The following is a 24273-nucleotide window of genomic DNA, read 5'->3' as shown; positions in this document are numbered from 1 at the left end:
TCCCAGGTCTCCCCACGGTCGACTTACGATTTCCTGCTGCTCTGAGAAAAAAAAAGCTCCGAAAAGGTAAGTTAAAAATCAAAAACTCAGCTTACCTTCCGGCTCTCCCCTCCAAAAATCGCTCCCCTCTCGGCCCGCTCCGCTGGAAGAATGAGGCCGAAACCTCGGAGGTAAGTGCCTTTTTAACGAAAATACAAACCTTCCCAGGTCTCCCCACGGCCGACTTCCGGTTTCCTGCTCCGAAAAAGTTAGTTTAAAAATCAAAAACGCAGCTTATCTTCTAGCTCTCCCCTCCAAAAATCGCTCCCCTCCCTGCCCGCTCCGCGGGAAGAACGTTCTCCCCGTGTCTGCGTGGATTTCCTCCGGGTGCTCCGGTTTCCTCCCACAGTCCAAAGATGTACAGGTTAGGTGGATTGGCCATGATAAATTGTCCCTTAGTGTCCAAAGATGTACAGGTTAGGTGGATTGGCTATGTTAAATTGTCCCTTAGTGTCCAAAGATGCGCAGGTTAGGTGGATTGGCCATGATAAATTGTCCCTTAGTGTCCAAAGATGTGCAGGTCAGGTGGATTGGCCATGTTAAATTGTCCCTTAGTGTCCAAAGATGTGCAGGTTAGGTGGATTGGCCATGATAAATTGTCCCTTAGTGTCCAAAGATGTACAGGTTAGGTGGATTGGCCATGATAAATTGTCCCTTAGTGTCCAAAGATGCGCAGGTTAGGTGGATTGGCCGTGCTAAATTGTCCCTTTGTGTCCAAAGATGTGCAGGTCAGGTGGATTGGCCATGTTAAATTGTCCCTTCGTGTCCAAAGATGTGCAGGTTAGGTGGATTGGCCATGTTAAATTGTCCCTTAGTGTCCAAAGATGTGCAGGTTAGGTGGATTGGCCATGATAAATTGTCCCTTAGTGTCCAAAGATGTACAGGTTAGGTGGATTGGCCATGATAAATTGTCCCTTAGTGTCCAAAGATGCGCAGGTTAGGTGGATTGGCCGTGCTAAATTGTCCCTTCGTGTCCAAAGGTGTGCAGGTTAGGTGGATTGGGCATGATCAATTGCCCCTTAGTTTCCAAAAGGTTAGGTGGGGTTACGGGTATAGGGGGGAGGCGTGAGCTTAAGTTGGGTGCTCTTTCCAAGGGCCGGTGCAGACTCGATGGGCCGAATGGCCTCCTTCTGCTCTGTAAATTCTATGAATGGAAGAAAGTCATCCTCGATGCTGAGAGACTGCCCAAGAAGAAGGAGGAGACTACTTTTGGGGCCCAGCTTGTTTGTTTTCTCCTTTGCTCCCTAAATTCTGACTGTAAGATAACAAACCTCTTTCTGCCCATCTTCTTCATTCCAATGTGGACCACAAGTAATGGCTGTTCACCCTCGCAGCTGCTCACTGACATCCATGTTTCCAGCGCCAAGGAAGCAACTCCTTCTCCTGGATTCATGTCTATGGCCACAGAAATGCCTACGCATTCTCCTAACTATTGAACCACCTATCACGATTGTTCTTTCAGTCTTCCTTGTACCCCACTGTGCAGCTGAGTCGCCTTTGATGCCACAGACCCTGCGCTGGCTGCACTCCCCAGATGAGCCACAACACTGATCAGTATTCAGAACTGAATATTGATTAGGAACTGGTCCACATTCAGGGGACTCCTGCATTACCTGCCTGGACCTTTTGTGACTGCGTATTGGGCACCCATTCCTCTGTCCTTGCATACTCTGAAGTTGTGGAGTGATCACATCTATAAACGCAGCACTCAACCTCACAAATTCTGCACAGTGACACCACCTGCTGCTCCCAGGTCCCAAAACACCGAAATCGGGCTGCTGCAACTGATCTTGCCTCATGCACAAATGGTTATCCAGGATATGGGAAGCTTAATGAAGTTCCCACATTGCACAGAATATGTCCGTTGGAGGTTCGAGCAGCGCTGCCATTTCTCTTATGTAGGAGGTAGCTTTGCTACTGCTAATAAACCTGACCAAGACTAAGAAACGTTACTGCCTTCATTAAACCCTATGAATACTGCTCAATCCTACCAATAATTAACGCAGCTTAGTTTTAGTAATAAACCTTACTTGAAAGTAAAATACTCATCAGCCTGTTGCTTTACTACTGACTGCACACACATTGATTATTGATACCTAATATGTTTTTAATTTGCTAGTTGTTTAACATCAGTCCTAAGTAACAATACTCACCAGCCAATCAACTTGTGCCTTCCCTGTTATGATTACTCGAGTTTATTAAAAAAGTGAATCATCCAAATAATCACAACCTGATTGCTTTCAAGAAACTCCAGTATTTAAACTGGCAAACATGCTCAAAATCTCATTGTAAACAGGTCTGTAACTTGTCTAAAAGCCTGCTTGTCGTGTGCATTTTGGCAAAGAATTTAGGAACAGCTGTCGAAAGATTTAAGGCACGTGGTTTAAGTTTTTATTTCTGCTGGTTCATTTATGTGGCCCTGTACATTTTTTTAAAAATATAATCTTTATTGTCACAAGTAATAATGATAATCGCTTATTGTCACGAGTAGGCTTCATTATATTAACACTGCAATGAAGTTACTGTGAAAAGCCCCTAGTCGCCACATTCCGGCGCCTGTTCGGGTCACAGAGGAAGAATTCAGAATGTCCAATTCACCTAACAGCACGTCTTTCAGGACTTGTGGGAGGAAACCAGAGCACCCGGAGGAAACCCACGCAGACACGGGGAGAACGTGCAGACTCCGCACAGACAGTGACCCAAGCCGGGAATCAAACCCGGGACCCCGGCACTGTGAAGCAACAGTGCTAACCACTGCTAACGTGCTGCCTATGTTCTGTGTATAATTTGTGCATTTGTTGTCTGCTTGTGTGGCTCATATGTTACATTTGGTCACCCATGGATGTCACATGTGTAATGTTTACTGGGACTACCAGTTCGTCATGCAGACTGTTGCCGGCAAACAATTGTTGGTTAATAGCATAACAGTGGAATGTGCATTAATTGCCAAAACAGACTTTATGTAGTTAAAGGAAATAAATGAATAATCCAAATTCTGATCTGGTTATGTATGGTACAGCATTATCCTGAGGCACAGCAATAACGTTGTCCTGCAACTGCTGAAACCAAACATTTATGTCGTCACTTTGACCAATAAGATATGAAATGCAAACAACAAAAGAAATTATGTCACAAGATATCATTTCATACAATTATCTGAACTGTGTAAAACTCTGGGATCTTGGGGGTTCCATGCAATTACTAAAGAAGGATAGCGGTATTCAAAGTTTGACTATCACTTTACTACTCACTGCACCACAGTGACTTTCATTTATCAACTCCAATATAGACATCACCTGCAGAAACTAGGAATAGCCAGAATTACCCATGTGGATATTGCACCTTGTGAGCGTCTTGGACACTGTAAGGAGACCCAAACACCAGTGGTTGCAAAACCTGATGAAGGTAGGCTGAGAATACATTTTCCAGAAATGTTCTCCTTTAATGATTTGTTTTGTTTCCTTGTTCCCCATTAATCCTTCTTTTACAGTGAACAGGATGCACAACATGTATTTTGCTACTCTAGGTTTTTTACCATCAAGCAGTGCATTCTGTGTGGCGAATGAGACGCGGCGGGATTCTCTGGTCCCCCAGCCGTGTATACCTCAGCAGTGGGCAGTTCGCCGACAGTGGGCTTCTATCTTCCCGCTGCTGGCCAATGAGATTTCCTATTGAAACCACCTCAGGCCGCCAGGAACCCGTGGCGGGGGTGCGCTGCCAGGGGGAAAAGATTGCAACAACCGAAGATTTCTGGCCAGACTTTATTTTACCTCTACCTCTACCTCTTTTACCTTTTGCCTCTCCAAAGTAGGGATGCTTTGTTTTCATGAAGCACTTTTATCACCAGCCTTTGTGAAAACGGACACATCTGACATGAAATTGGCAAATTCAAGTACCAGACTGCCTAAGAATTAAAAATCTTTAAATAGTTGGATATATACTAGAACCAAATAAGAGTTACAGCGCAGAACGAGGCCATTCGCCCATCATGCCATAATTTCTTCAAAACATTTCTGGCTCAGTTTCAAGATTCAACTTGCTACAGGACAAGGAAAATGCTCCTGTGCAATGAATCTGGAGTACATTGGATTTGAGAGCTCGATTGTGTCAGGGCGTGAGTGGTTCTGACAATGGGACCAGTAGGGGGTGGGGGCAGCCTGGCATTGACTGTTTTGGGGAACCCCAGCTTGATTTCACGGCAGTCTAGAAGCGAGTCAGTTGCCCTTGAGACTCCTGTCTCTTTGAGAGATGAGATCAAAGAGCTGCCAGCCAATTGAAGAGCCACAAGCTATTCAGTGCTAGCAGCCCCACAGTGAGTCATGACCATTGCTAGAACTGTAGCCAGCCAGGTGAAGGAGCGTGGATGGTAGCCTCTGAAGAAGGGAAGTAGTGGCTGGGTTGCTGGGGCCAGTCAGGCTCCCCCTGTGCCAGGGAGATGGTTTAGTAGGGTGGGGAGGGCCCCTCATTGGGCATTTTCATATGGCCCAGAAACTGGCCATTCAGCCCAAGCAGCCCGTGCTGATGTTTCTGTTCCACTCACTTCTCCCCCCAACTTTCCACATCTAAATCTACATCTGTAACTTCTCCCTCACCTGTTGCCGAGCAATAGTAACAGGGTTGTTGTGGTAGGGGATTTTAATTTCCCCTATATTGACTGGGACTCACTTAGTGCTAAAGGCTTGGATGGGGCAGGGTTTGTAAGGTGTAGGCAGGAAGGCTTCTTGATGCAATATGTAGATAGTCCAACTGGATAAAAGCAAATTACTGCGGATGCTGGAATCTGAAACAAAAGAGAAAATGCTGGAAAATCTCAGCAGGTTGAGGTTAAGGGGGTGACCAAGAAGGTAGATGAGGGCAGTGCAGTAGACGTTGTCTACATGGACTTTAGCAAAGCCTTTGACAAGGTACCGCATGGTAGGTTGTTGCAGAAGGTTAAAGCTCACGGGATCCAGGGTGAGGTTGCCAATTGGATTCAAAATTGGCTGGATGACAGAAGACAGAGGGTGGTTGTAGAGGGTTGTTTTTCAAACTGGAGGCCTGTGACCAGTGGTGTGCCTCAGGGATCGGTGCTGGGTCCACTGTTATTTGTGATTTATATTAATGATTTGGATGAGAATTTAGGAGGCATGGTTAGTAAGTTTGCAGATGACACCAAGATTGGTGGCACAGTGGATAGTGAAGAAGGTTATCTAGGATTGCAACGGGATCTTGATCAATTAGGCCAGTGGGCCGACGAATGGCAGATGGAGTTTAATTTAGATAAATGTGAGGTGATGCATTTTGGCAGATCGAATCAGGCCAGGACCTACTCAGTTAATGGTATGGCGTTGGGAAGAGTTATAGAACAAAGAGATCTAGGAGTACAGGTTCATAGCTTCTTGAAGGTGGAGTCGCAGGTGGACAGGGTGGTGAAGAAGGCATTCGGCATGCTTGGTTTCATTGGTCAGAACATTGAATACAGGAGTTGGGACGTCTTGTTGAAGTTGTACAAGACATTGTTACCGCCACACTTGGAATACTGTGTGCAGTTCTGGTCACCCTATTATAGAAAGGATATTATTAAACTAGAAAGAGTGCAGAAAAGATTTACTAGGATGTTACCGGGACTTGATGGTTTGAGTTATAAGGAGAGGCTGGATAGACTGGGACTTTTTTCCCTGGAGCGTAGGAGGCTTAGGGGTGATCTTATAGAGGTCTATAAAATAATGAGGGGCATAGATAAGGTAGATAGTCAACATCTTTTCCCAAAGGTAGGGGTGTCTAAAACTAGAGGGCATAGGTTTAAGGTGAGAGGGGAGAGATTCAGAAGGGCCCAGAGGGGCAATTTCTTCACTCAGAGGGTAGTGAGTGTCTGGAATGGGCTGCCAGAGGTAGTAGTAGAGGCGGGTACAATTGTGTCTTTTAAAAAGCATTTAGATAGTTACATGGGTAAGATGGGTATAGAGGGTTATGGGCCAAGTGCGGGCAACTGGGACTAGCTTAATGGTAAAAACTGGGCGGCATGGACTGGTTGGGCCGAAGGGCCTGTTTCCATGCTGTAAACTTCTATGATTCTATGATTCTAGGTCTGGCAGCATCTGTAGGGAGAGAAAAGAGCTAACGTTTCGAGTCCGATGACTCTTTGTCAAAGCTGACACTCCAGCATTTTCTCTTTCGATGTAGATAGTCCAACCGGGCAAGGGGCAGTACTGGATCTGGTATTAGGGAATGAGCCAGGACAGGTGGTTGAGGTTTCCGTAGGGGAACGTTTTGGGAGTAGTGACCACAATTCTGTACGTTTTAGGATAGTTTGGATGGGGATGAGGGTAACCCTCGCGTTAAGGTGCTAAACTGGGGAAAGGCAAATTATGATAACGATAACATTAGACAGGAATTGAAAAATTTGGATTGGGTGCGGCTGTTGGAGGGTAAATCATCATCGGACATGTGGGAGTCTTTCAAACGACAGTTGATTAGGATTCAGGAAAGTCACGTTCCTGAGAGTTTAGGGAGCCTTGGATAGCGAGGGATATTGTGAACCTCGTCAAAAAGAAAAAGAAGGCTTTTATGCAGTCTGGAAGGGTGGGGACAGTCGAAACAATTGAGTATAAAGAAAATAGGAAGGTACTTAAGCGGGAAATTAGGATGGGTCATGAAAGGTCCTTGGCAAGTAGGATTAAGGTGAATTCCAAAACTTTTTATTCAGATGTAAAAAGCAAGAGGGTGGCCAGGGAAAGGATTGGACCACTTAAGGACAGTGGGGGGAATTTCTATGTGTTGAGCCAGCGGAAATGGGTGAGGTGCTAAATGAGTACTTTGCATCAGTGTTCACCAACGAAAAGGACTTTGTGGAAGATGATTCTTGGGTAGGGTGTGCAGACAGTCTGGGTTATGTTAACAGCACGGTAGGGGTAGCACAGTTGCTTCACAGCGCCAGGGTCCCAGGTTCGATTCCCGAGTGGTTCACTGTCTGTGCGGAGTCTGCATGTTCTCCCCGTGTCTGGGTTTCCTCCGGGTGCTCCGGTTTCCTCCCACAGTCCAAAGACGTGCAGGTTAGGTGGATTGGCCATGCTAAATTGGCCTTAAATGTCCAAAAAGGTTAGGTGGGGTTACTGGGTTACGGGGATAGGGTGGAGGCGTGGGCTTAAGTAGGGTGCTCTTTCCGAGAGTCGGTGCAGATTCGATGGGCCTAATGGCCTCCTGCTCTGTAAATTCTATGACATCGAAAAGGAGGAGGTATTGGGTCTTTTAAAAGATAATAAGGTAGATATGCCTCCTGGGCCAGATGGGATTTATCCCAGAATACTGAGGGAAGCAAGGGAGGAAATTGCTTGGGCCTTGACTGACATCTTTGTATCCTCATTGGCTACAGGTAAGATCCCCAGAGGATTGGAGAATAGCTAATATGGTATCGCTGTTTAAGAACGGTAGCAGGGATAATCCTGGAAGCTATAGGCCCGTGAGCCTCACATCAATAGTAGATAAATTATTGGAGAGAATTCTCAAGGACAGGATTTATACCCATTTGGAAACAAATGGACTCATTAGTGATAGACAGCATGGCTTTGGGAAGGGGAGGTCGTGCCTCACTAACTTAATCGAGTTTTTTGAGGAGATGGCAAAGATGATTGATGAGGGGAGGGCGGTGGATGTTGTTTACATGGACTTTGGTAAAGTCTTTGACAAGGTGCCTCATGGCAGACTGGTACAAAAGGTGAGGTCACACGGGATCAGGGGTGAGGTGGTAAAATGGATACAGAACTGGCTCGGTCACAGAAGGCAGTAGCAGTAGAAGGGTGGTTTTTTGAATGAAAGATTGTGTCCAGTGGTGTTCAGCAGGGATCTGTGCTGGGGCCTCTGTTGTTTGTAGTATGCATAAACGATTTTGAGGAAAATGTAGCCAGTCTGATTAGTAAGTTCGCGGATGACACCAAGGTTGGTGGAGTGGCAGATAGTGTTGAGGATTGTCAGAGGATACAGCAGGACATAGATAGGTTGGAGACTTGGGCAGAGAAATGGCAAATGGAGTTTAATCCGGATAAATGTGAGGTAATGCATTTTGGTAGGTCTAACATAGAGGGGAAATATACCATAAATAGCAAAACTCTGAGGAATATAGAAAGTCAGAGAGATCTGGGCTTACAGGACCTCAGATCTTTGAAGGTGGCAACACAAGTGGACAAGGTAGTCAAGAAAGCATGTGGAATGCTTGCATTCATTGGACTGGGCTTCGAGTATAAAAACTGGCAAGTCATGCTGCAGCTGTATAGAACCTGGGTAAGGCCGCACTTGGAATATTGCGCACAATTCTGGTCGCCACACTACCCGAAGAATGTGGAGGCTTTGGAGAGGTGCAGAGGAGGTTTACCAGGATGTTGCCTGGTCTGGAGGGTGTGAGCTATGTGGAGAGGCTGAATAGACTCGGACTGTTTTCATTCGAACAACTGATAGAGGTCTCCAAGATTATGAGGGGCATGGATAGAGTGTATGGACAGGCACTCTTTCCCAAGGTGGAGGGGTCAGTCACCAGGGGGGAACAGGTTTAAGGTCCATGGGGCAAAGTTTAGAGGAGATGTGTGAGGCAGGATTTTTACACAGAGGGTGGTGAGTGGTGAGTGCCTAGATTGTGTTGCCGGGGGAGGTTGTGGACGCAGACATATTAACGGCGTTCAAAAGGCATCTTTTTTAACCCTAACCCTAACCCTAGTTTTCAAACACAATTTTTCCCCCTTGCAAATTAACAAAAACGGTAACATGATAACTGATAGATAACATTGTTTAAATAAAATAGTGAACTCACAAAATAACACAAAATAGTGCTCCCCCCCGCCCCTTAACACAAACAATTTACCCCCCCCCCCTCTGGGCTGCTGCTGCTGGCTATCTATTTTCCCCCCTAACGTTCCGCTAGATAGTCGAGGAATGGTTGCCACCGCCTGGTGAACCCCTGAGCCGATCCTCTCAGCGCAAACTTCATCCGCTCCAGTTTTATGAACCCTGCCATATCGTTTATCCAGGCCTCCACGCCGGGGGGTTTCGCTTCCTTCCACATGAGTAAAATCCTACGCCGGGCTACTCGGGACGCAAAGGCCACAATATCGGCCTCTTTCGCCTCCTGCACTCCCGGCTCATCCGCTACCCCAAATAAAGCTAACCCCCAGCTTGGCTTGACCTGGACCTTCACCACCTTCGAGATCACTCCCACCACTCCCCTCCAATACCCCTCCAGTGCCGGACACGACCAAAACATATGTGTGTGGTTCGCCGGGCTTCCCCCACACCTCCCGCACTTGTCATCCACTCCGAAGAACCTGCTCAACCTCGCTCCCGTTATGTGTGCTCTATGTAGCACCTTAAATTGGACCAGGCTAAGCCTGGCACACGAGGAAGAGGAATTTACCCTACTTAGGGCATCAGCCCACAAACCCTCCTCAATCTCCTCCCCGAGCTCTTCTTCCCATTTTCCTTTCAGTTCTTCTACCTGCTCCTCCCCCTCTTCTCTCATCTCCCGGTATATTTCGGACACTTTGCCCTCCCCGACCCACCCCCCCGAAAGCACCCTGTCCTGGATCCCTTGTGTCAGGAGCAGCGGAAATTCCCTCACCAGTTGTCTCGTGAACGCTCTCACCTGCATATACCTAAAGATATTCCCCGGAGGCAGCTCATACTTTTCCTCTAGCGTTCCCAAGCTCGCAAACGTCCCATCTATAAATAAGTCTCCCACTCTCCTAATTCCTGCCCAGTTCCAGCTCTGGAACCCTCCGTCCAACCTCCCTGGGGCAAACCTATGGTTGTTCCTGATCGGGGACCACACCGAGGCTCCCAGCACACCCCTCTGTCGCCTCCATTGCCCCCAGATACTTAATGTTGCCGCCACCACTGGGTTCATGGTAAACCCTTTAGGGGAGAGCGGTAGTGGCGCCGTCACCAGCACTTTTAAGCTCGTTCCTTTACAGGACGCCATCTCCAGCCCTTTCCACGCTGCCCCCTCTCCCTCTATCATCCACTTACGGATCATCGCCACATTGGTGGCCCAGTAATAGTTGCCCAAATTCGGCAACGCCAGTCCCCCTCTGTCCCTGCTACGTTGCAGGAACCCCCTCCTTACCCTCGGGGCCTTCCCTGCCCACACGAAGCTCATGATGCTCCTATCTATTTTTTTGAAAAAGGCTTTAGTGATCAATATAGGGAGACATAGAAACACAAATAGGAACCTCGGGAGGACCATCATCTTAATTGCCTGCACTCTGCCCGCCAGTGACAGCGGCTGCATATCCCACCTTTTGAAATCCTCTTCCATTTGTTCCACCAGCCGAGTCAGATTGAGTCTGTGTAAGGTTCCCCAGCTCCTGGCTATCTGAATCCCCAGGTATCGGAAGTTTCTTTCCACTCTCCTTAGCGGCAGGCCATCTATCCCTCTCTTACCTTTTCTCTTACCAGCTCCCTTTCGATCTCAGCAGCAGCAGCCCAGTTGTCCCCCCCCCCTCTCGATCCCCATCTAGCATGGTTACTCCCCCCATATTGCTTCCGAATGTCAGCTGACTTCAACTGACCCCGGCTTCTCCCGCTCTCTCCTTGACCGCCCCCCCCCCGTGTGAGGAACTCTCATCCTCATTGCGCCTATCTTCCGGCCATCATCTCTCTGGCACGGGAAAAGAAAAAGAAACCCCGCGCTTTCTAGAACCATCCCGCCCCCCACTGCGCAGCTCCCCCTACTGCCCCGTTCCCATTCCCCATCCCCCGCCTGTGTCTCTTTTTCCCCCCCACCGGCGCCCACATTTCTCAGTGTCCCCCCCTCCCCAATTTACACCTCAATACATCAGCATTGTCGTTTCCCCTCCAACATCAGTCCCTCAGTTCTGGTCCAGTTTCTCTCTTTGAATGAAGGTCCATGCTTCTTCCAACGTCTCAAAATAGTAATGTCTATCCTGGTGCGCGACCCATAATCGCGCCGGCTGCAACATCCCGAACTTCACTTTCTTCTTATGCAGCACCTCCTTGGCTCGATTGAAACTCGCCCTCCTTCTCGCCACCTCCGCACTTCAATCCTGGTACACCCGTACCACCGCATTCTCCCATCTACTACTTCGTACCTTCTTGGCCCATCTCAGAACCACCTCTCTGTCATTGAAGCGGTGAAATCGCACGACCATCGCCCTGGGTGGTTCTCCAGCCTTTGGTCTCCTCGCAGGGACCCGGTGGGCGCCTTCCACTTCCAAGGGGCCCGAGGGGGCCTCAGCTCCCATTAGCGAACGTAGCATCGTGCTCGCGTAAGCCCCGACGTCAGCTCCTTCCACTCCCTCGGGGAGACCCAGGATCCGGAGGTTCTTTCTCCTTGATCTGTTTTCCAGGACTTCAATCCTTTCGGTGCACTTCTTATGGAGCGCCTCGTGCGTCTGCATTTTGACCGTTAGGCCCAGTTGTCCGTTACCTTCTGCTCCGCCACACGGAGCTCTATCTCCTGGGCCTTTTGTGTCTCTTTAAGCCCCTCGATTGCCTGTAGCATCAGGGCCAGCACCTCCTTTTTTAGCAGCTCCACACACCGTCTTAAAAATTCGTCCTGGTCCGGTCCCCATGTCGCCTGGGCTCCCTCCGCCGCCATCTTGCTCCTTTCTTTCCTCTGCCGCTGCCCTCAAGGATTCTCCGAGATCTGGCCGCCACCGCCGATATTTTTCTTTCCCACTGGGGGGGGGCTCCTTGTTGCTTCACCCCACACCGGGTTTCGTCGAAAAAAAATTCCCGTTGGGGCTCTTAAAAGAGCCCGAAGGTCCGTCTAAGCTGGAGCCGCCGAAACGTGCGGCTTAGCTGGTCATCGCCGCAACCGGAAGTCCGTTCAAAAGGCATCTTGACAAACACATGGATAGGATGGTGTCAAAATCTTTAACATCCGAGTAAGACGTTTAGACTGAACGAAGCGTAACAAATAACAGCACAGTGAAAGGTTAAACGATTTTACTTGCAACAAGGAGAGAGGCCGCTGGAATCAAGGGTTGCAGCATATAGAACATAGAACATAGAACAATACAGCGCAGTACAGGCCCTTCGGCCCACGATGTTGCACCGAAACAAAAGCCATCTAACCTACACTGTGCCATTATCATCCATATGTTTATCCAATAAACTTTTAAATGCCCTCAATGTTGGCGAGTTCACTACTGTAGCAGGTAGGGCATTCCACGGCCTCACTACTCTTTGCGTAAAGAACCTACCTCTGACCTCTGTCCTATATCTATTACCCCTCAGTTTAAAGTTATGTCCCCTCGTGCCAGCCATTTCCATCCGCGGGAGAAGGCTCTCACTGTCCACCCTATCCAACCCCCTGATCATTTTGTATGCCTCTATTAAGTCTCCTCTTAACCTTCTTCTCTCCAATGAAAACAACCTCAAGTCCATCAGCCTTTCCTCATAAGATTTTCCCTCCATACCAGGCAACATCCTAGTAAATCTCCTCTGCACCCGCTCCAAAGCCTCCACGTCCTTCCTATAATGCGGTGACCAGAACTGTGCGCAATACTCCAAATGCGGCCGAACCAGAGTTCTGTACAGCTGCAACATGACCTCCCGACTCCAGAACTCAATCCCTCTACCAATAAAGGCCAACACTCCATAGGCCTTCTTCACAACCCTATTAACCTGGGTGGCACCTTTCAGGGATCTATGTACATGGACACCTCGATCCCTCTGCTCATCCACACTTTCAAGAACTTTACCATTAGCCAAATATTCTGCATTCCTGTTATTCCTTCCAAAGTGAATCACCTCACACTTCTCGACATTAAACTCCATTTGCCACCTCTCAGCCCAGCTCTGCAGCTTATCCATATCCCTCTGTAACCTGCTACATCCTTCCACACTATCGACAACACCACCGACTTTAGTATCATCTGCAAATTTACTCACCCACCCTTCTGCGCCTTCCTCTAGGTCATTGATAAAAATGACAAACAGCAACGGCCCCAGAACAGATCCTTGTGGTACTCCACTTGTGACTGTACTCCATTCTGAACATTTCCCATCAACCACCACCCTCTGTCTTCTTTCAGCTAGCCAATTTCTGATCCACATCTCTAAATCACCCTCAATCCCCAGCCTCCGTATTTTTTGCAATAGCCTACCGTGGGGAACCTTATCAAACGCTTTGCTGAAATCCATATACACCACATCAACTGCTCTACCCTCGTCTACCTGTTCAGTCACCTTCTCAAAGAACTCAATAAGGTTTGTGAGGCATGACCTACCCTTCACAAAGTCATGCTGACTATCCCTGATCATATTATTCCTATCTAGATGATTATAAATCTTGTCTCTTATAATCCCCTCCAAGACTTTACCCACTACAGACGTGAGGCTCACCGGTCTATAGTTGCCGGGGTTGTCTCTGCTCCCCTTTTTGAACAAAGGGACCACATTTGCTGTCCTCCAGTCCTCTGGCACTATTCCTGTAGCCAATGATGACATAAAAATCAAAGCCAAAGGTCCAGCAATCTCTTCCCTGGCCTCCCAGAGAATCCTAGGATAAATCCCATCAGGTCCCGGGGACTTATCTATTTTCAGCCTGTCCAGAATTGCCAACACCTTTTCCCTACGTACCTCAATGCCATCTATTCTATTAGCCTGGGGCTCAGCATTCTCCTCCACAACATTATCTTTTTCCTGAGTGAATACTGACGAAAAATATTCATTTAGTATCTCGCCTATCTCTTCAGACTCCACACACAATTTCCCATCCCTGTCCTTGACTGGTCCTACTCTTTCCCTAATCATTCGCTTATTCCTGACATACCTATAGAAAGCTTTTGGGTTTTCCTTGATCCTTCCTGCTAAATACTTCTCATGTCCCCTCCTTGCTCGTCTTAGCTCTCTCTTTAGATCCTTCCTCGCTACCTTGTAACTATCCATCGCCCCAACCGAAACTTCACACTTCATCTTCACATAGGCCTCCTTCTTCCTCTTAACAAGAGATTCCACTTCCTTGGTAAACCACGGTTCCCTCGCTCGACGCCCTCCTCACTGTCTGACCGGTACATACTTATCAAGAACACGCAGTAGCTGATCCTTGAACAAGCCCCACTTATCCAGTGTGCCCAACACTTGCAGCCTACTTCTCCACCTTATCCCCCCCAAGTCACGTCTAATGGCATCATAATTGCCCTTCCCCCAGCTATAACTCTTGCCCTGCGGTGTATACTTATCCCTTTCCATCATTAACGTAAACGTCACCGAATTGTGGTCACTGTCCCCAAAGTGCTCTCCTACCTCCAAATCCAACACCTGGCCTGGTTCATTACCCAAAACCAAATCCAACGTGGCCTCGCCTCTTGTTGGCCTGTCAACATATTGTTTCAGGAAACCCTCCTGCACACACTGTACAAAAAACGACCCATCTATTGTACTCAAACTATATCTTTTCCAGTCAATATTTGGAAAGTTAAAGTCTCCCATAATAACTACCCTGTTACTTTCGCTCATATCCAGAATCATCTTCGCCATCCTTTCCTCTACATCCCTAGAACTATTAGGAGGCCTATAAAAAACTCCCAACAGGGTGACCTCTCCTTTCCTGTTTCTAACTTCAGCCCATACTACCTCGGAAGAAGAGTCCCCATCTAGCATCCTCTCCGCCACCGTAATAGTGCTCTTGACTAGCAGCGCCACACCTCCCCCTCTTTTGCCTCCTTCTCTGAGCTTACTAAAACACCTAAACCCCGGAACCTGCAACATCCATTCCTGTCCCTGCTCTATCCATGTCTCCGAAATGGCCACAACATCGAAGTCCCAGGTACCAACCCATGCTGCCAGTTCCCCTACCTTGTTTCGTATACTCCTGGCATTGAAGTAGACACACTTCAAACCACCTACCTGAACACTGGCCCCCTCCTGCGACGTCAAATCTGTGCTCCTGACCTCTATACTCTCATTCTCCCTTACCCTAAAACTACAATCCAGGTTCCCATGCCCCTGTTGCATTAGTTTAAACCCCCCCAAAGAGCACTAACAAATCTCCCCCCCAGGATATTTGTGCCCCTCAGGTTCAGATGTAGACCATCCTGTCTGTAGAGGTCCCACCTTCCCCAGAAAGAGCCCCAGTTATCCAGAAATCTGAATCCCTCCCGCCTGCACCATCCCTGTAGCCACGTGTTTAAATGTTCTCTCTCCCTATTCCTCATCTCACTATCACGTGGCACGGGCAACAACCCAGAGATAACAACTCTGTTTGTTCTAGTCCTGAGCTTCCATCCTAGCTCCCTGAAAGCCTGCCTGACATCCTTGTCCCCTTTCCTACCTATGTCATTAGTGCCAATGTGGACCACGACTTGGGGCTGCTCCCCCTCGCCCCTAAGGACCCGGAAAACACGATCCGAGACATCACGTACCCTTGCACCTGGGAGGCAACATACCAAACGTGAGTCTCTCACGCTCCCACAAAATGAGTGGCCCTCCATCATGTCCGTGGGCTACATGAGTGAAACTGGGCATCTGCATAATATTTACACTTCCATTATTAATGTGACTTCTGGTTGGATCAGTCCTCCACAAGTTTCCTTCAATTAGGACTCAGTGATGTGCAGACACTTTGCAATTCAGTCTCACTCGAATGTACAGATCTGAAAAGTTCCTCTGTCAGATCGGGAACAATTTCCTAGTACACCTGCTGAGTTGGTGGTGGGGGTGGGGAATTACAAATTCGCTCAAACAATATCTGTACCATATTGGTCCATTTCTACACATTTGATAATTATTGTGCAGCTTTTTTAATTCACTTACTTCCTGCAGCAAAAGAAGAAATAGCAGTCCCCATGAAAGCATCAACTGCAGCAGAGACTGAAAGACCTGAAGCAACCCAAGGGGAAACCAAAGAAGAGGCTCAAGGTAACTGTTCTCGGGTATTTGGAAGAGACTAGCTTAATACACCACACTTGGCTGAGCAAAGTTATTCAAGGAACACTCACATTAGATTTTGAACTGGAACCTGCTGAATTGAAGGAGATGCTCAGTGTTGTGATTCAAAAGCACCTGAAAGTCTCCAGCACAGGAAACATTGGCTCCTGTGAGTGTTAAACGCAGTCCACAGTTTATTCAAACCTACGTTAAACTGATTGCTACAAATGAAAAGTTTAAAAAGTGTTTTATTCCAGTTAAAATATATGAATAGGATGGGAATAGAAGGATACGGACCCAGGAAGTGTAGAAGATTGTAGTTTAGTCGGGCAGTATGGTCGGCGCGGGCTTGGAGGGCCGAAGGGCCTGTTCCTGTGCTGTACATTTCTTTGTTCTTTGTTCTTTTGTAAAATCCTTCAGTTGAATTTATGTATGTACTGGCTCTGGTTTTGTCGAGCTGTTGTATAAAGTTTCTCCTGGATGGCTGTTGTATTTTCTTTCTAATATGCATTTAAACTTGCTGTGGATTGTTTATGTTGAAGTTGGAAAATGTTAACAGATTCAATATTTACTTAGTCATTTGTGAGGGGCTGTTTAGCAGAGTGCTAAATCGCTGGCTTTGAAAGCAGACCAAGGCAGGCCAGCAGCACGGTTCAATTCCTATACCAACCTCCCCAAACAGGCGCCGGAATGTGGCGACTAGGGGCTTTTCACAGTAACTTCATTTGAAGCCTACTTGTGACACTAAGCAATTTTCATTTTCATTTCATTTCATTTTGTGAAGCTCTGATTTGCTCAACGTTCTATGAGCTGAGAACAGGTATGTCTGTAACTGAACAAAGGCGGTGATCTGTTCCTCAGCTCCAGCCCGTGTTCTGGCCAATAGGAAACAGACACGTTTAGGCGGCAACAGTTGTGTGAGAAAGATCTGCAATTTGCTGGAATATAAAATCCCCACCGTCCTGTCACTCTTCAATCTAAAATCATTGTATGAATAAAGTGTATGAATAAAGCTGAGTAATGTTGACTAATTCAGTGCAGAAGGACTAATTCAGAGGCATTTTATATCCACCGTTTTATTGCTTTGGCACAATTCCTGTTCCAAAGGCTTTTGGAAGGTTTTATGGTTGGTGTCTTCTACGCTTAACTCTTTTAGTATTCTGCAATGGGTGTCAATGGGGTGCTGGTGACTTGTGTACAAATTGCCCCCTTAACTATTGCAGTTTCAGTTTAAATATTTAATCTCCTATCATGACTCCTTCACATTTCCTTTAAATATTGCTATAGTCCTACTTTTATCTACTGTGCTCATCATCTTTATTCTAACTTTGCTCATCATTCTTGCAACCCCAATCTTGAATGCACCCCTTCTCCGCCTCGTATTTTTAATCTTCTGTTCACTTACTTGTCCTGCCTCACATAATCATAGAATTTACAGTGCAGAAGGAGGCCATTCGGCCCATCGTGTCAGCACCGACCCTTGGACAGTGCACTCTACTTAAGCCCACGCCTCCACCCTATCCCCGTAACCCAGTAACCCCACCTAACCTTTTGGACACTAAGGGACAATTTATCATGGCCAATCCACCTAACCACATCTTTGGACACTGAGGGACAGTTTAACACGGTCAATCCACCAAACCACATATTTGGACACTAAGGGACAATTTAACACGGCCAATCCACCTAACCTGCACATCTTTGGACACTAAGGGACAATTTAACACGGCCAATCCTCCTAACCTGCACATCTTTGGACACTAGGGGCAATTTAACATGGCCAATCCACCTAACCTGCACATCTTTGGACACTAAAGGACAATTTAGCATGGCCAATCCACCTAACCACATCTTTGGACATTGAGGGACAATTTAGCATGACCAATCCACCGAACCTGCACATCTTTGGACACTGAGGGACAATTTAGCATGACCAATCCACCTAACCTGCACATCTTTGGACACTAAGGGACAATTTAGCATAACCAATCCACCTAACCTGTACATCTTTGGACATTAAGGGACAATTTAACATGACCAATCCACCTAGCCTGCACATCTTTGGACACTAAGGGACAATTTAACATGGCCAATCCACCGAACCTGCACATCTTTGGACACTAAGGGACAATTTATCACGGCCAATCCACCTAACCTGCACATCTTTGGACTGTGGGTGGAAATTGGGGCACCCGGAGGAAACCCACGCACACAAGGGGAGAACGTGCAGACTCCGCACAGTCGCCCAAGGCCGGAATTGAATCCAGAACCCTGGAGCCTGGAGCTGTGAGGCAGCAGTGCTTGCCACCGTACAGCCCTTTTTTCCTCCATCGATCCATTTTTCCCCCCACCATTGTCTGCCCTCCCCCACTGTTACTAGTTGTAGCTACTTCCAGCAACTCCCTCTTCGTTATTGGAACTGCAACATACTAATTAAAAAAGGAGTTTTAGTCTTGAATTTATGTTGCTGTGAAGTGGTACTGATTGGAAAATGATGGTTCGAGAATCATCCTTGGGCTGCAGCTAAGTGCAGGAAGATTGTGATGCAGGGGTGGCACAGTGGTTAGCACTGCTGCCTAACAGCGCCAGATACCCGGGTTCAATTCCGGCCTTGGGTGACTGTGCAGAGTTTGCTCTCCCCGTGTCTGCTTGGGTTTCCTCCAGGTGCTCCGGTTTCCTCACAGTCCAAAGATGTTAACCGAAGGTTTAAGACATGGCAGGACATCGCAGACCCATGTCATGCTCCTCGTGTGCGATGTGGGAGCTCAGGGGCACATCCACTGTCCCTGGCTCCTTCAAGTGCAAGAAGTGTGTCCAGCTGCAGCTCCTGTTAGACCGCTTGACGGCTCTGGAGCTGCGGATGGACTCACTTTGGAGCATCCGCAATGCTGAGGACGTCGTGGATAGCACATTCAGGGAGTTGGTCACACCGCAGGTGAAAGGTACTGAGGGAGATAGGAAATGGGTGACCAAAAGACAGAGCAAGAGTAGGAAGGCAGTGCAGGTGTCCCTTGCGGTAATCTCCCTGCAAAACAGGTATACCACTTTAGATACTGTTGAGGGAGATGGCTCACCAGGGGAAGGCAGCAGCAGCCAGGTTCATGGCACTGTGGCTGGATCTGCTGTACAGGAGGGCACGAAGAAGAATGGCAGGGCTATAGTGATAGGGGACTCGATCGTAAGGGGAATAGACAGGCGGTTCTGCGGACGCATCGAGACTCCAGGATGGTATGTTGCCTCCCTGGTGCAAGGGCCAAGGATGTCCCGGAGCAACTGCAGGACAATCTGGGGGGGGGGGGGGGGGGGGGGGGCGGGGGTGAACAGCCAGCTGTCGTGGTGCACATAGGCACCAACGATATAGGTAAAAAAAAATTGGATGAGGTCGTACAAGCTGAATTCAGGGAGTTAGGAGTAAAACTAAAAAGTAGGACCTCAAAGGTAGTAATCTCAGGATTGCTACCCGTGCCAAGAGCTAGTCAGAGTAGGAATGTCAGGATAGAGAGGATGAATGCGTGGCTCGAGAGATAGTGCAAGACGGAGGGATTCAAATTCCTGGGGCATTGGAACCGGTTCTGGGGGAGGTGGGACCAGTACAAACCGGACGGTCTGCACCTGGGCAGGACTGGAACTGCTGTCCTAGGGGGGGTGTTAGAACATAGAACATAGAAAATACAGCACAGAACAGGCCCTTCGGCCCACGATGTTGTGCCGAACCTTTGTCCTAGATTAATCATAGATTATCATTGAATTTACAGAGCAGAAGGAGGCCATTCGGCCCCCTGAGTCTGCACCGGCTCTTGGAAAGAGCATCCTACCCAAACTCAACACCTCCACCCAACACCAAGGGCAATTTTGGACACTAAGGGCAATTTATCATGGCCAATCCACCTACCCTGCACATCTTTGGACTGTGGGAGGAAACCGGAGCACCCGGAGGAAACCCACGCAGACACGGGGAGGACGTGCAGACTCCGCCCAGACAGCGACCCAAGCCGGAATCGAACCTGGGACCCTGGAGCTGTGAAGCAATTGTGCTATCCACAATGCTACCGTGCTGCCCTTAAGAACAAATAAATCTACACTATATCATTTTACCGTAATCCATGTACCTATCCAATAGCTGCTTGAAGGTCCCTCATGTTTCCGACTCAACTACTTCCACAGGCAGTGCATTCCATGCCCCCACTACTCTCTGGGTAAAGAACCTACCTCTGATATCCCTCCTATATCTTCCACCTTTCACCTTAAATTTATGTCCCCTTGTAATGGTTTGTTCCACCCGGGGAAAAAGTTTCTGACTGTCTACTCTATCTATTCCCCTGATCATCTTATAAACCTCTATCAAGTCGCCCCTCATCCTTCTCCGTTCTAATGAGAAAAGGCCTAGCACCCTCAACCTTTCCTCGTAAGAGCTACTCTCCATTCCAGGCAACATCCTGGTAAATCTCCTTTGCACCTTTTCCAAAACTTCCACATCCTTCCTAAAATGAGGTGACCAGAACTGTACACAGGTGTACACGGGTGTTTGCTAGAGCTGTTGGGGAGAGTTTAAACTAATGTGCCAGGGAGATGGGAACCGATGCAGGAAGTCGGAAGGTAGTAAAACAAGGACAGAAATAAAAGGCAGTAAGGGGGAAAGTGTAAGGCAGAGAAGCCATAGTCAAAAATCAAAAAGGGTGACAGTACAAGGTACAGTGACTGAGGGGAGCTCAGTGAATAGGCCCAGTAATACTAAAAGGAATAAAACGGGAAGTAAAAACATAAATGGTAAGCAACGCGGCAGGTTGTTACATGAAGGTATGGGTTCAACGACAAGGAAAATTAGGAGAAAGGTTAAAAGGAAAAATAACTTAGTAGAGCTTACTGATAGAGGAGTTAAGATTAAAGGTAACATAAGGGTACTTTACCTGTATGCTCGCAGTATTCAGAATAAGGTTGATGGCGCAAATCATCGTGAATGACTGTGATTTAGTGGCCATTACTGAAACAAGGTTAAAGGATGGTCACGACTGGGAGTTAAATATCCGAGGGTATCAAACTATTTGGAAGGATTATTTAAGGATGACATCCGGGCAATAGTAAGGGATGACATCGGTGCTATGGAGGATAAGGTTGAATCCATTTAGGTGGAAATCAGGAATAGTCGTGAAAAAGTCACTGATACGAGTAGTCTGTAGGCCACCAAATAAACAAAGAAATAACTGATGCATGTAGAAATGGTACAGCAGTTATCATGGGGGATTTTAATCTACATGTCGATTGGTTTAACCAGGTCGGTCAAGGCAGCCTTGAGGAGGAGTTTATAGAATGTATCCGCGATAGTTTCCTCGAACAGTATGTAATGGAACCTACGAGGGAACAGGCGGTCCGAGATCTGGTCCTGTGTAATGAGACAGGATTGATTAATGATCTCACCTGAGGAAGGAGCAGTGCTCCGAAAGCTAGTGTTTGAAAGAAACCTGTTGGACTTTAACCTGGTGTTGTAAGACTTCTTACAATGATCTCATAGTTAGGGATCCTCTCGGAAGGAGCAATCACAATATGGTGGAATTTAAAATACAGGTGGAGGGTGAGAAGGTAAAATGTTCTATGCTTAAACAAAGGAGATTACAATGGGACGAGAGAAAAACTAGCTAAGGCAGACTGGGAGCAAAGACTTTATGGTGAAACAGTTGAGGAACAGTGGAGAACCTTCCAAGCGATTTTTCACAGTGCTCAGCAAAGATTTTCCCAACAAAAATGAAGGACGGCAGAAAGAGGGAAAATCGACCGTGGATATCTAAGGAAATAAGGGAGAGTATCAAATTGAAGGAAAAAGCTTACAAAGTGGCAAAGATTAGTGGGAGACTAGAGGATTGGGAAATCTTTAGGGGGCAAAAGGGAGCTACGAAAAAAGCTATAAAGAAGAATAAGATAGATTATGCGAGTAAACTTGCTCAGAATATAAAATCAGATAGTAAAAGTTTCTACAAATATATCAAACCAAAAAGAATGGCTAAGGTATTGGCCTTTAGAGGATGAGAAGGGAGATTTAATAATGGGAGATGAGGAAATGGCTGAGGAACTGAACAGGTTTTTCGGGTCGGTCTTCACAGTGGAAGACACAAATAACATGCCAGTGACTGATGCAAATGAGGCTATGACAGGTGAGGACCTTGAGATGATTGTTATCACTAAGGAGGTAGTGATGGGCAAGCTAATGGGACTAAAGGGAGACAAGTCTCCTGGCCCCGATGGAATGCATCCCAGAGTACTAAAAGCGATGGCTCGGGAAATTGCAAATGCTCGAGTGATAATTTACCAAAATTCACTGGACTCTGGGGTGGTGCCAGCGGATTGGAAATTAGCAAACGTGACACCACTGTTTAAAAAAGGAGGTAGGCAGAAAGCGGGTAATTATAGGCCAGTGAGCTTAACTTCGGTAGTAGGGAAGATGTTGGAATCTATCATCAAGGGAGAAATAGCGAGGCATCTGGATGGAAATTGTCCCCTTGGGCAGATGCAGCATGGGTTTGTAAAGGGCAGGTCGTGCCTAACTAATTTAGTGGAATTGTTTGAGGACATTACCAGTGCGGTAGACAATGAGGAGCCAATGGATGTGGTATATCTGGATTTCCAGAAAGCTCTTGACAAGGTGCCACACAAATGGTTGCTGCATAAGATAAAGATGCATGGCATTAAGGGTAAAGTAGTAGCATAAATAGAAGATTTGTTAATTGGTTACTGGAGTATTGTGTTCAGTTTTGGTCTCCTTCCTTGAGAAAGGACGTACTGGCACTGGAGGGTGTGCAGAGGAGATTCACTAGGTTAATCCCAGAGCTGAAAGGGTTGGATTACGAGGAGGGGTTGAGTAGACTGGGACTGTACTCGTTTGAATTTAGAAGGATGAGGGGGATCTTATAGAAACATATAAAATTATGATGGGAATAGATAGGATAGATGCGGGCAGGTTGTTTCCACTGGCGGGTAAAAGCAGAACTAGGGGGCACAGCCTCAAAATAAGGGGAAGTAGTTTTAGGACTGAGTTTAGGTGGAACTTCTTCACCCAAAGGGTTGTGAATCTATGGAATTCCTTGCCCAGTGAAGCAGTAGAGGCTCTTTAATTAAATATTTTTAAGATAATGATAGATAGTTTTTTGAAGAATAAAGGGATTAAGGGTTATGGTGTTCGGGCCGGAAAATGGAGCTGAGTCCACAAAAGATCAGCCATGATCTCATTGAATGGTGGAGCAGGCTCGAGGGGCCAGATGGCCGACTCCTGCTCCTAGTTCTTTTGTTCAGGTTAGGTGAATTGGCCATGCTAAATTGCCCATTGGGGTGAGGTTCCAGGGTGGGGAATAGGGTCCGGGTAGGGTGGTCTTTCAAAAGGGTCGGTGCAGACTCGATGCGCCAACTGTTTCTGTACTGTAGCGATTCTCTGATTCTATTCTATTCTATGAATACACAATTGAATATGTATAAATACAGAGTGGAATCGTGCAAAGTGCACATAGAAAGGTCCTGAAAGGGTTAAGGAGCATGGTGTATATTTCTTCTGTCTGTCACACCTAGAAGCTGAAATTCCAGTCCTTTGTGCTCACATTTTCATGCGTGGGCCAGCTCAATGTGCCAGGGAAGGTGGTTGATAGAAGTTTCAGCAGGGGAATGAGACAGCAACATTTCTATAAAAACAGAGCTGGTCCATAGATATCTCAGCTCAACTCTGCTGTCAAATTTCTTTCCAGCAACTCAGCGTGACCTGACCAAGGAAGAAAAGGAAAATATCCTTCATTCAGATGGGTTTTTGTCCTTTTTTGATCAAACCTCCAGAATGATTGAGCAAGCACTTACTGAGCATGCTGACATCTTCTTTGACTACAGTGGCCGTAACTTGGATGACAAAGAAGGGTGGGTAAATTCTCCTCCTTATCGCCTATTCTGTTTGATGCCACTTTGTAACAGACTAGCCTGTGGACTGCATTGAGTTTTAAAACTGCAAGTTGGTCTTGTGCTGTATTGCTGTGTATTTTTAACACATTTTATAAAATGCCTCCACAGAGAGGTTCAAGCAGGGGCCAAGCTGTCACTGAACAGGCAGTTTTACGATGAAAATTGGTCAAAGGATCGTGTTGTTACCTGTCTGGACTGGTCACAGCAGGTGAGTTTGCTTTCAAGGAGAATAACAAGGATGGAAATTAAAAACCAGTCGTGAAGAAATAGCGTGCGTTGACCTTGGACTTACTTGTTCTGATGTTGCTGTTGGGCAGGTCTCTCCTTGGTGAGAGCTGGAGCCACAAGAGAGCGATTCTCTCTTGGGGGATCCTTCTTATACCCAAAAGGGGCTTTGCCCACTTTTGGGCGGGCCTTGAACTTGGCCCCAATTAATTGGGCCATTTC

At 47.1% G+C, this 24273-nt stretch overlaps 1 protein-coding gene across 2 annotated transcripts in view; it reads left to right on the top strand.

Moving 5' to 3' along the window:
* LOC140405453 (cytoplasmic dynein 1 intermediate chain 2-like) overlaps positions 1-24273 on the top strand; it is a 190159-nt gene that overhangs the window by 101624 nt on the left and 64262 nt on the right. For both annotated transcript variants that reach the window (XM_072493884.1, XM_072493885.1), the window contains 4 exons: positions 3329-3444; positions 15793-15888; positions 23622-23784; positions 23935-24034. In XM_072493884.1, the coding sequence (XP_072349985.1) occupies positions 3329-3444; positions 15793-15888; positions 23622-23784; positions 23935-24034 (475 nt within the window). The remainder of the gene's footprint in view (positions 1-3328; positions 3445-15792; positions 15889-23621; positions 23785-23934; positions 24035-24273) is intronic.

Source organism: Scyliorhinus torazame, chromosome X, assembly GCF_047496885.1.
Source record: "Scyliorhinus torazame isolate Kashiwa2021f chromosome X, sScyTor2.1, whole genome shotgun sequence".
Lineage (NCBI taxonomy): Eukaryota > Metazoa > Chordata > Chondrichthyes > Carcharhiniformes > Scyliorhinidae > Scyliorhinus > Scyliorhinus torazame.
This window is presented reverse-complemented; position numbering and strand designations above follow the sequence as displayed.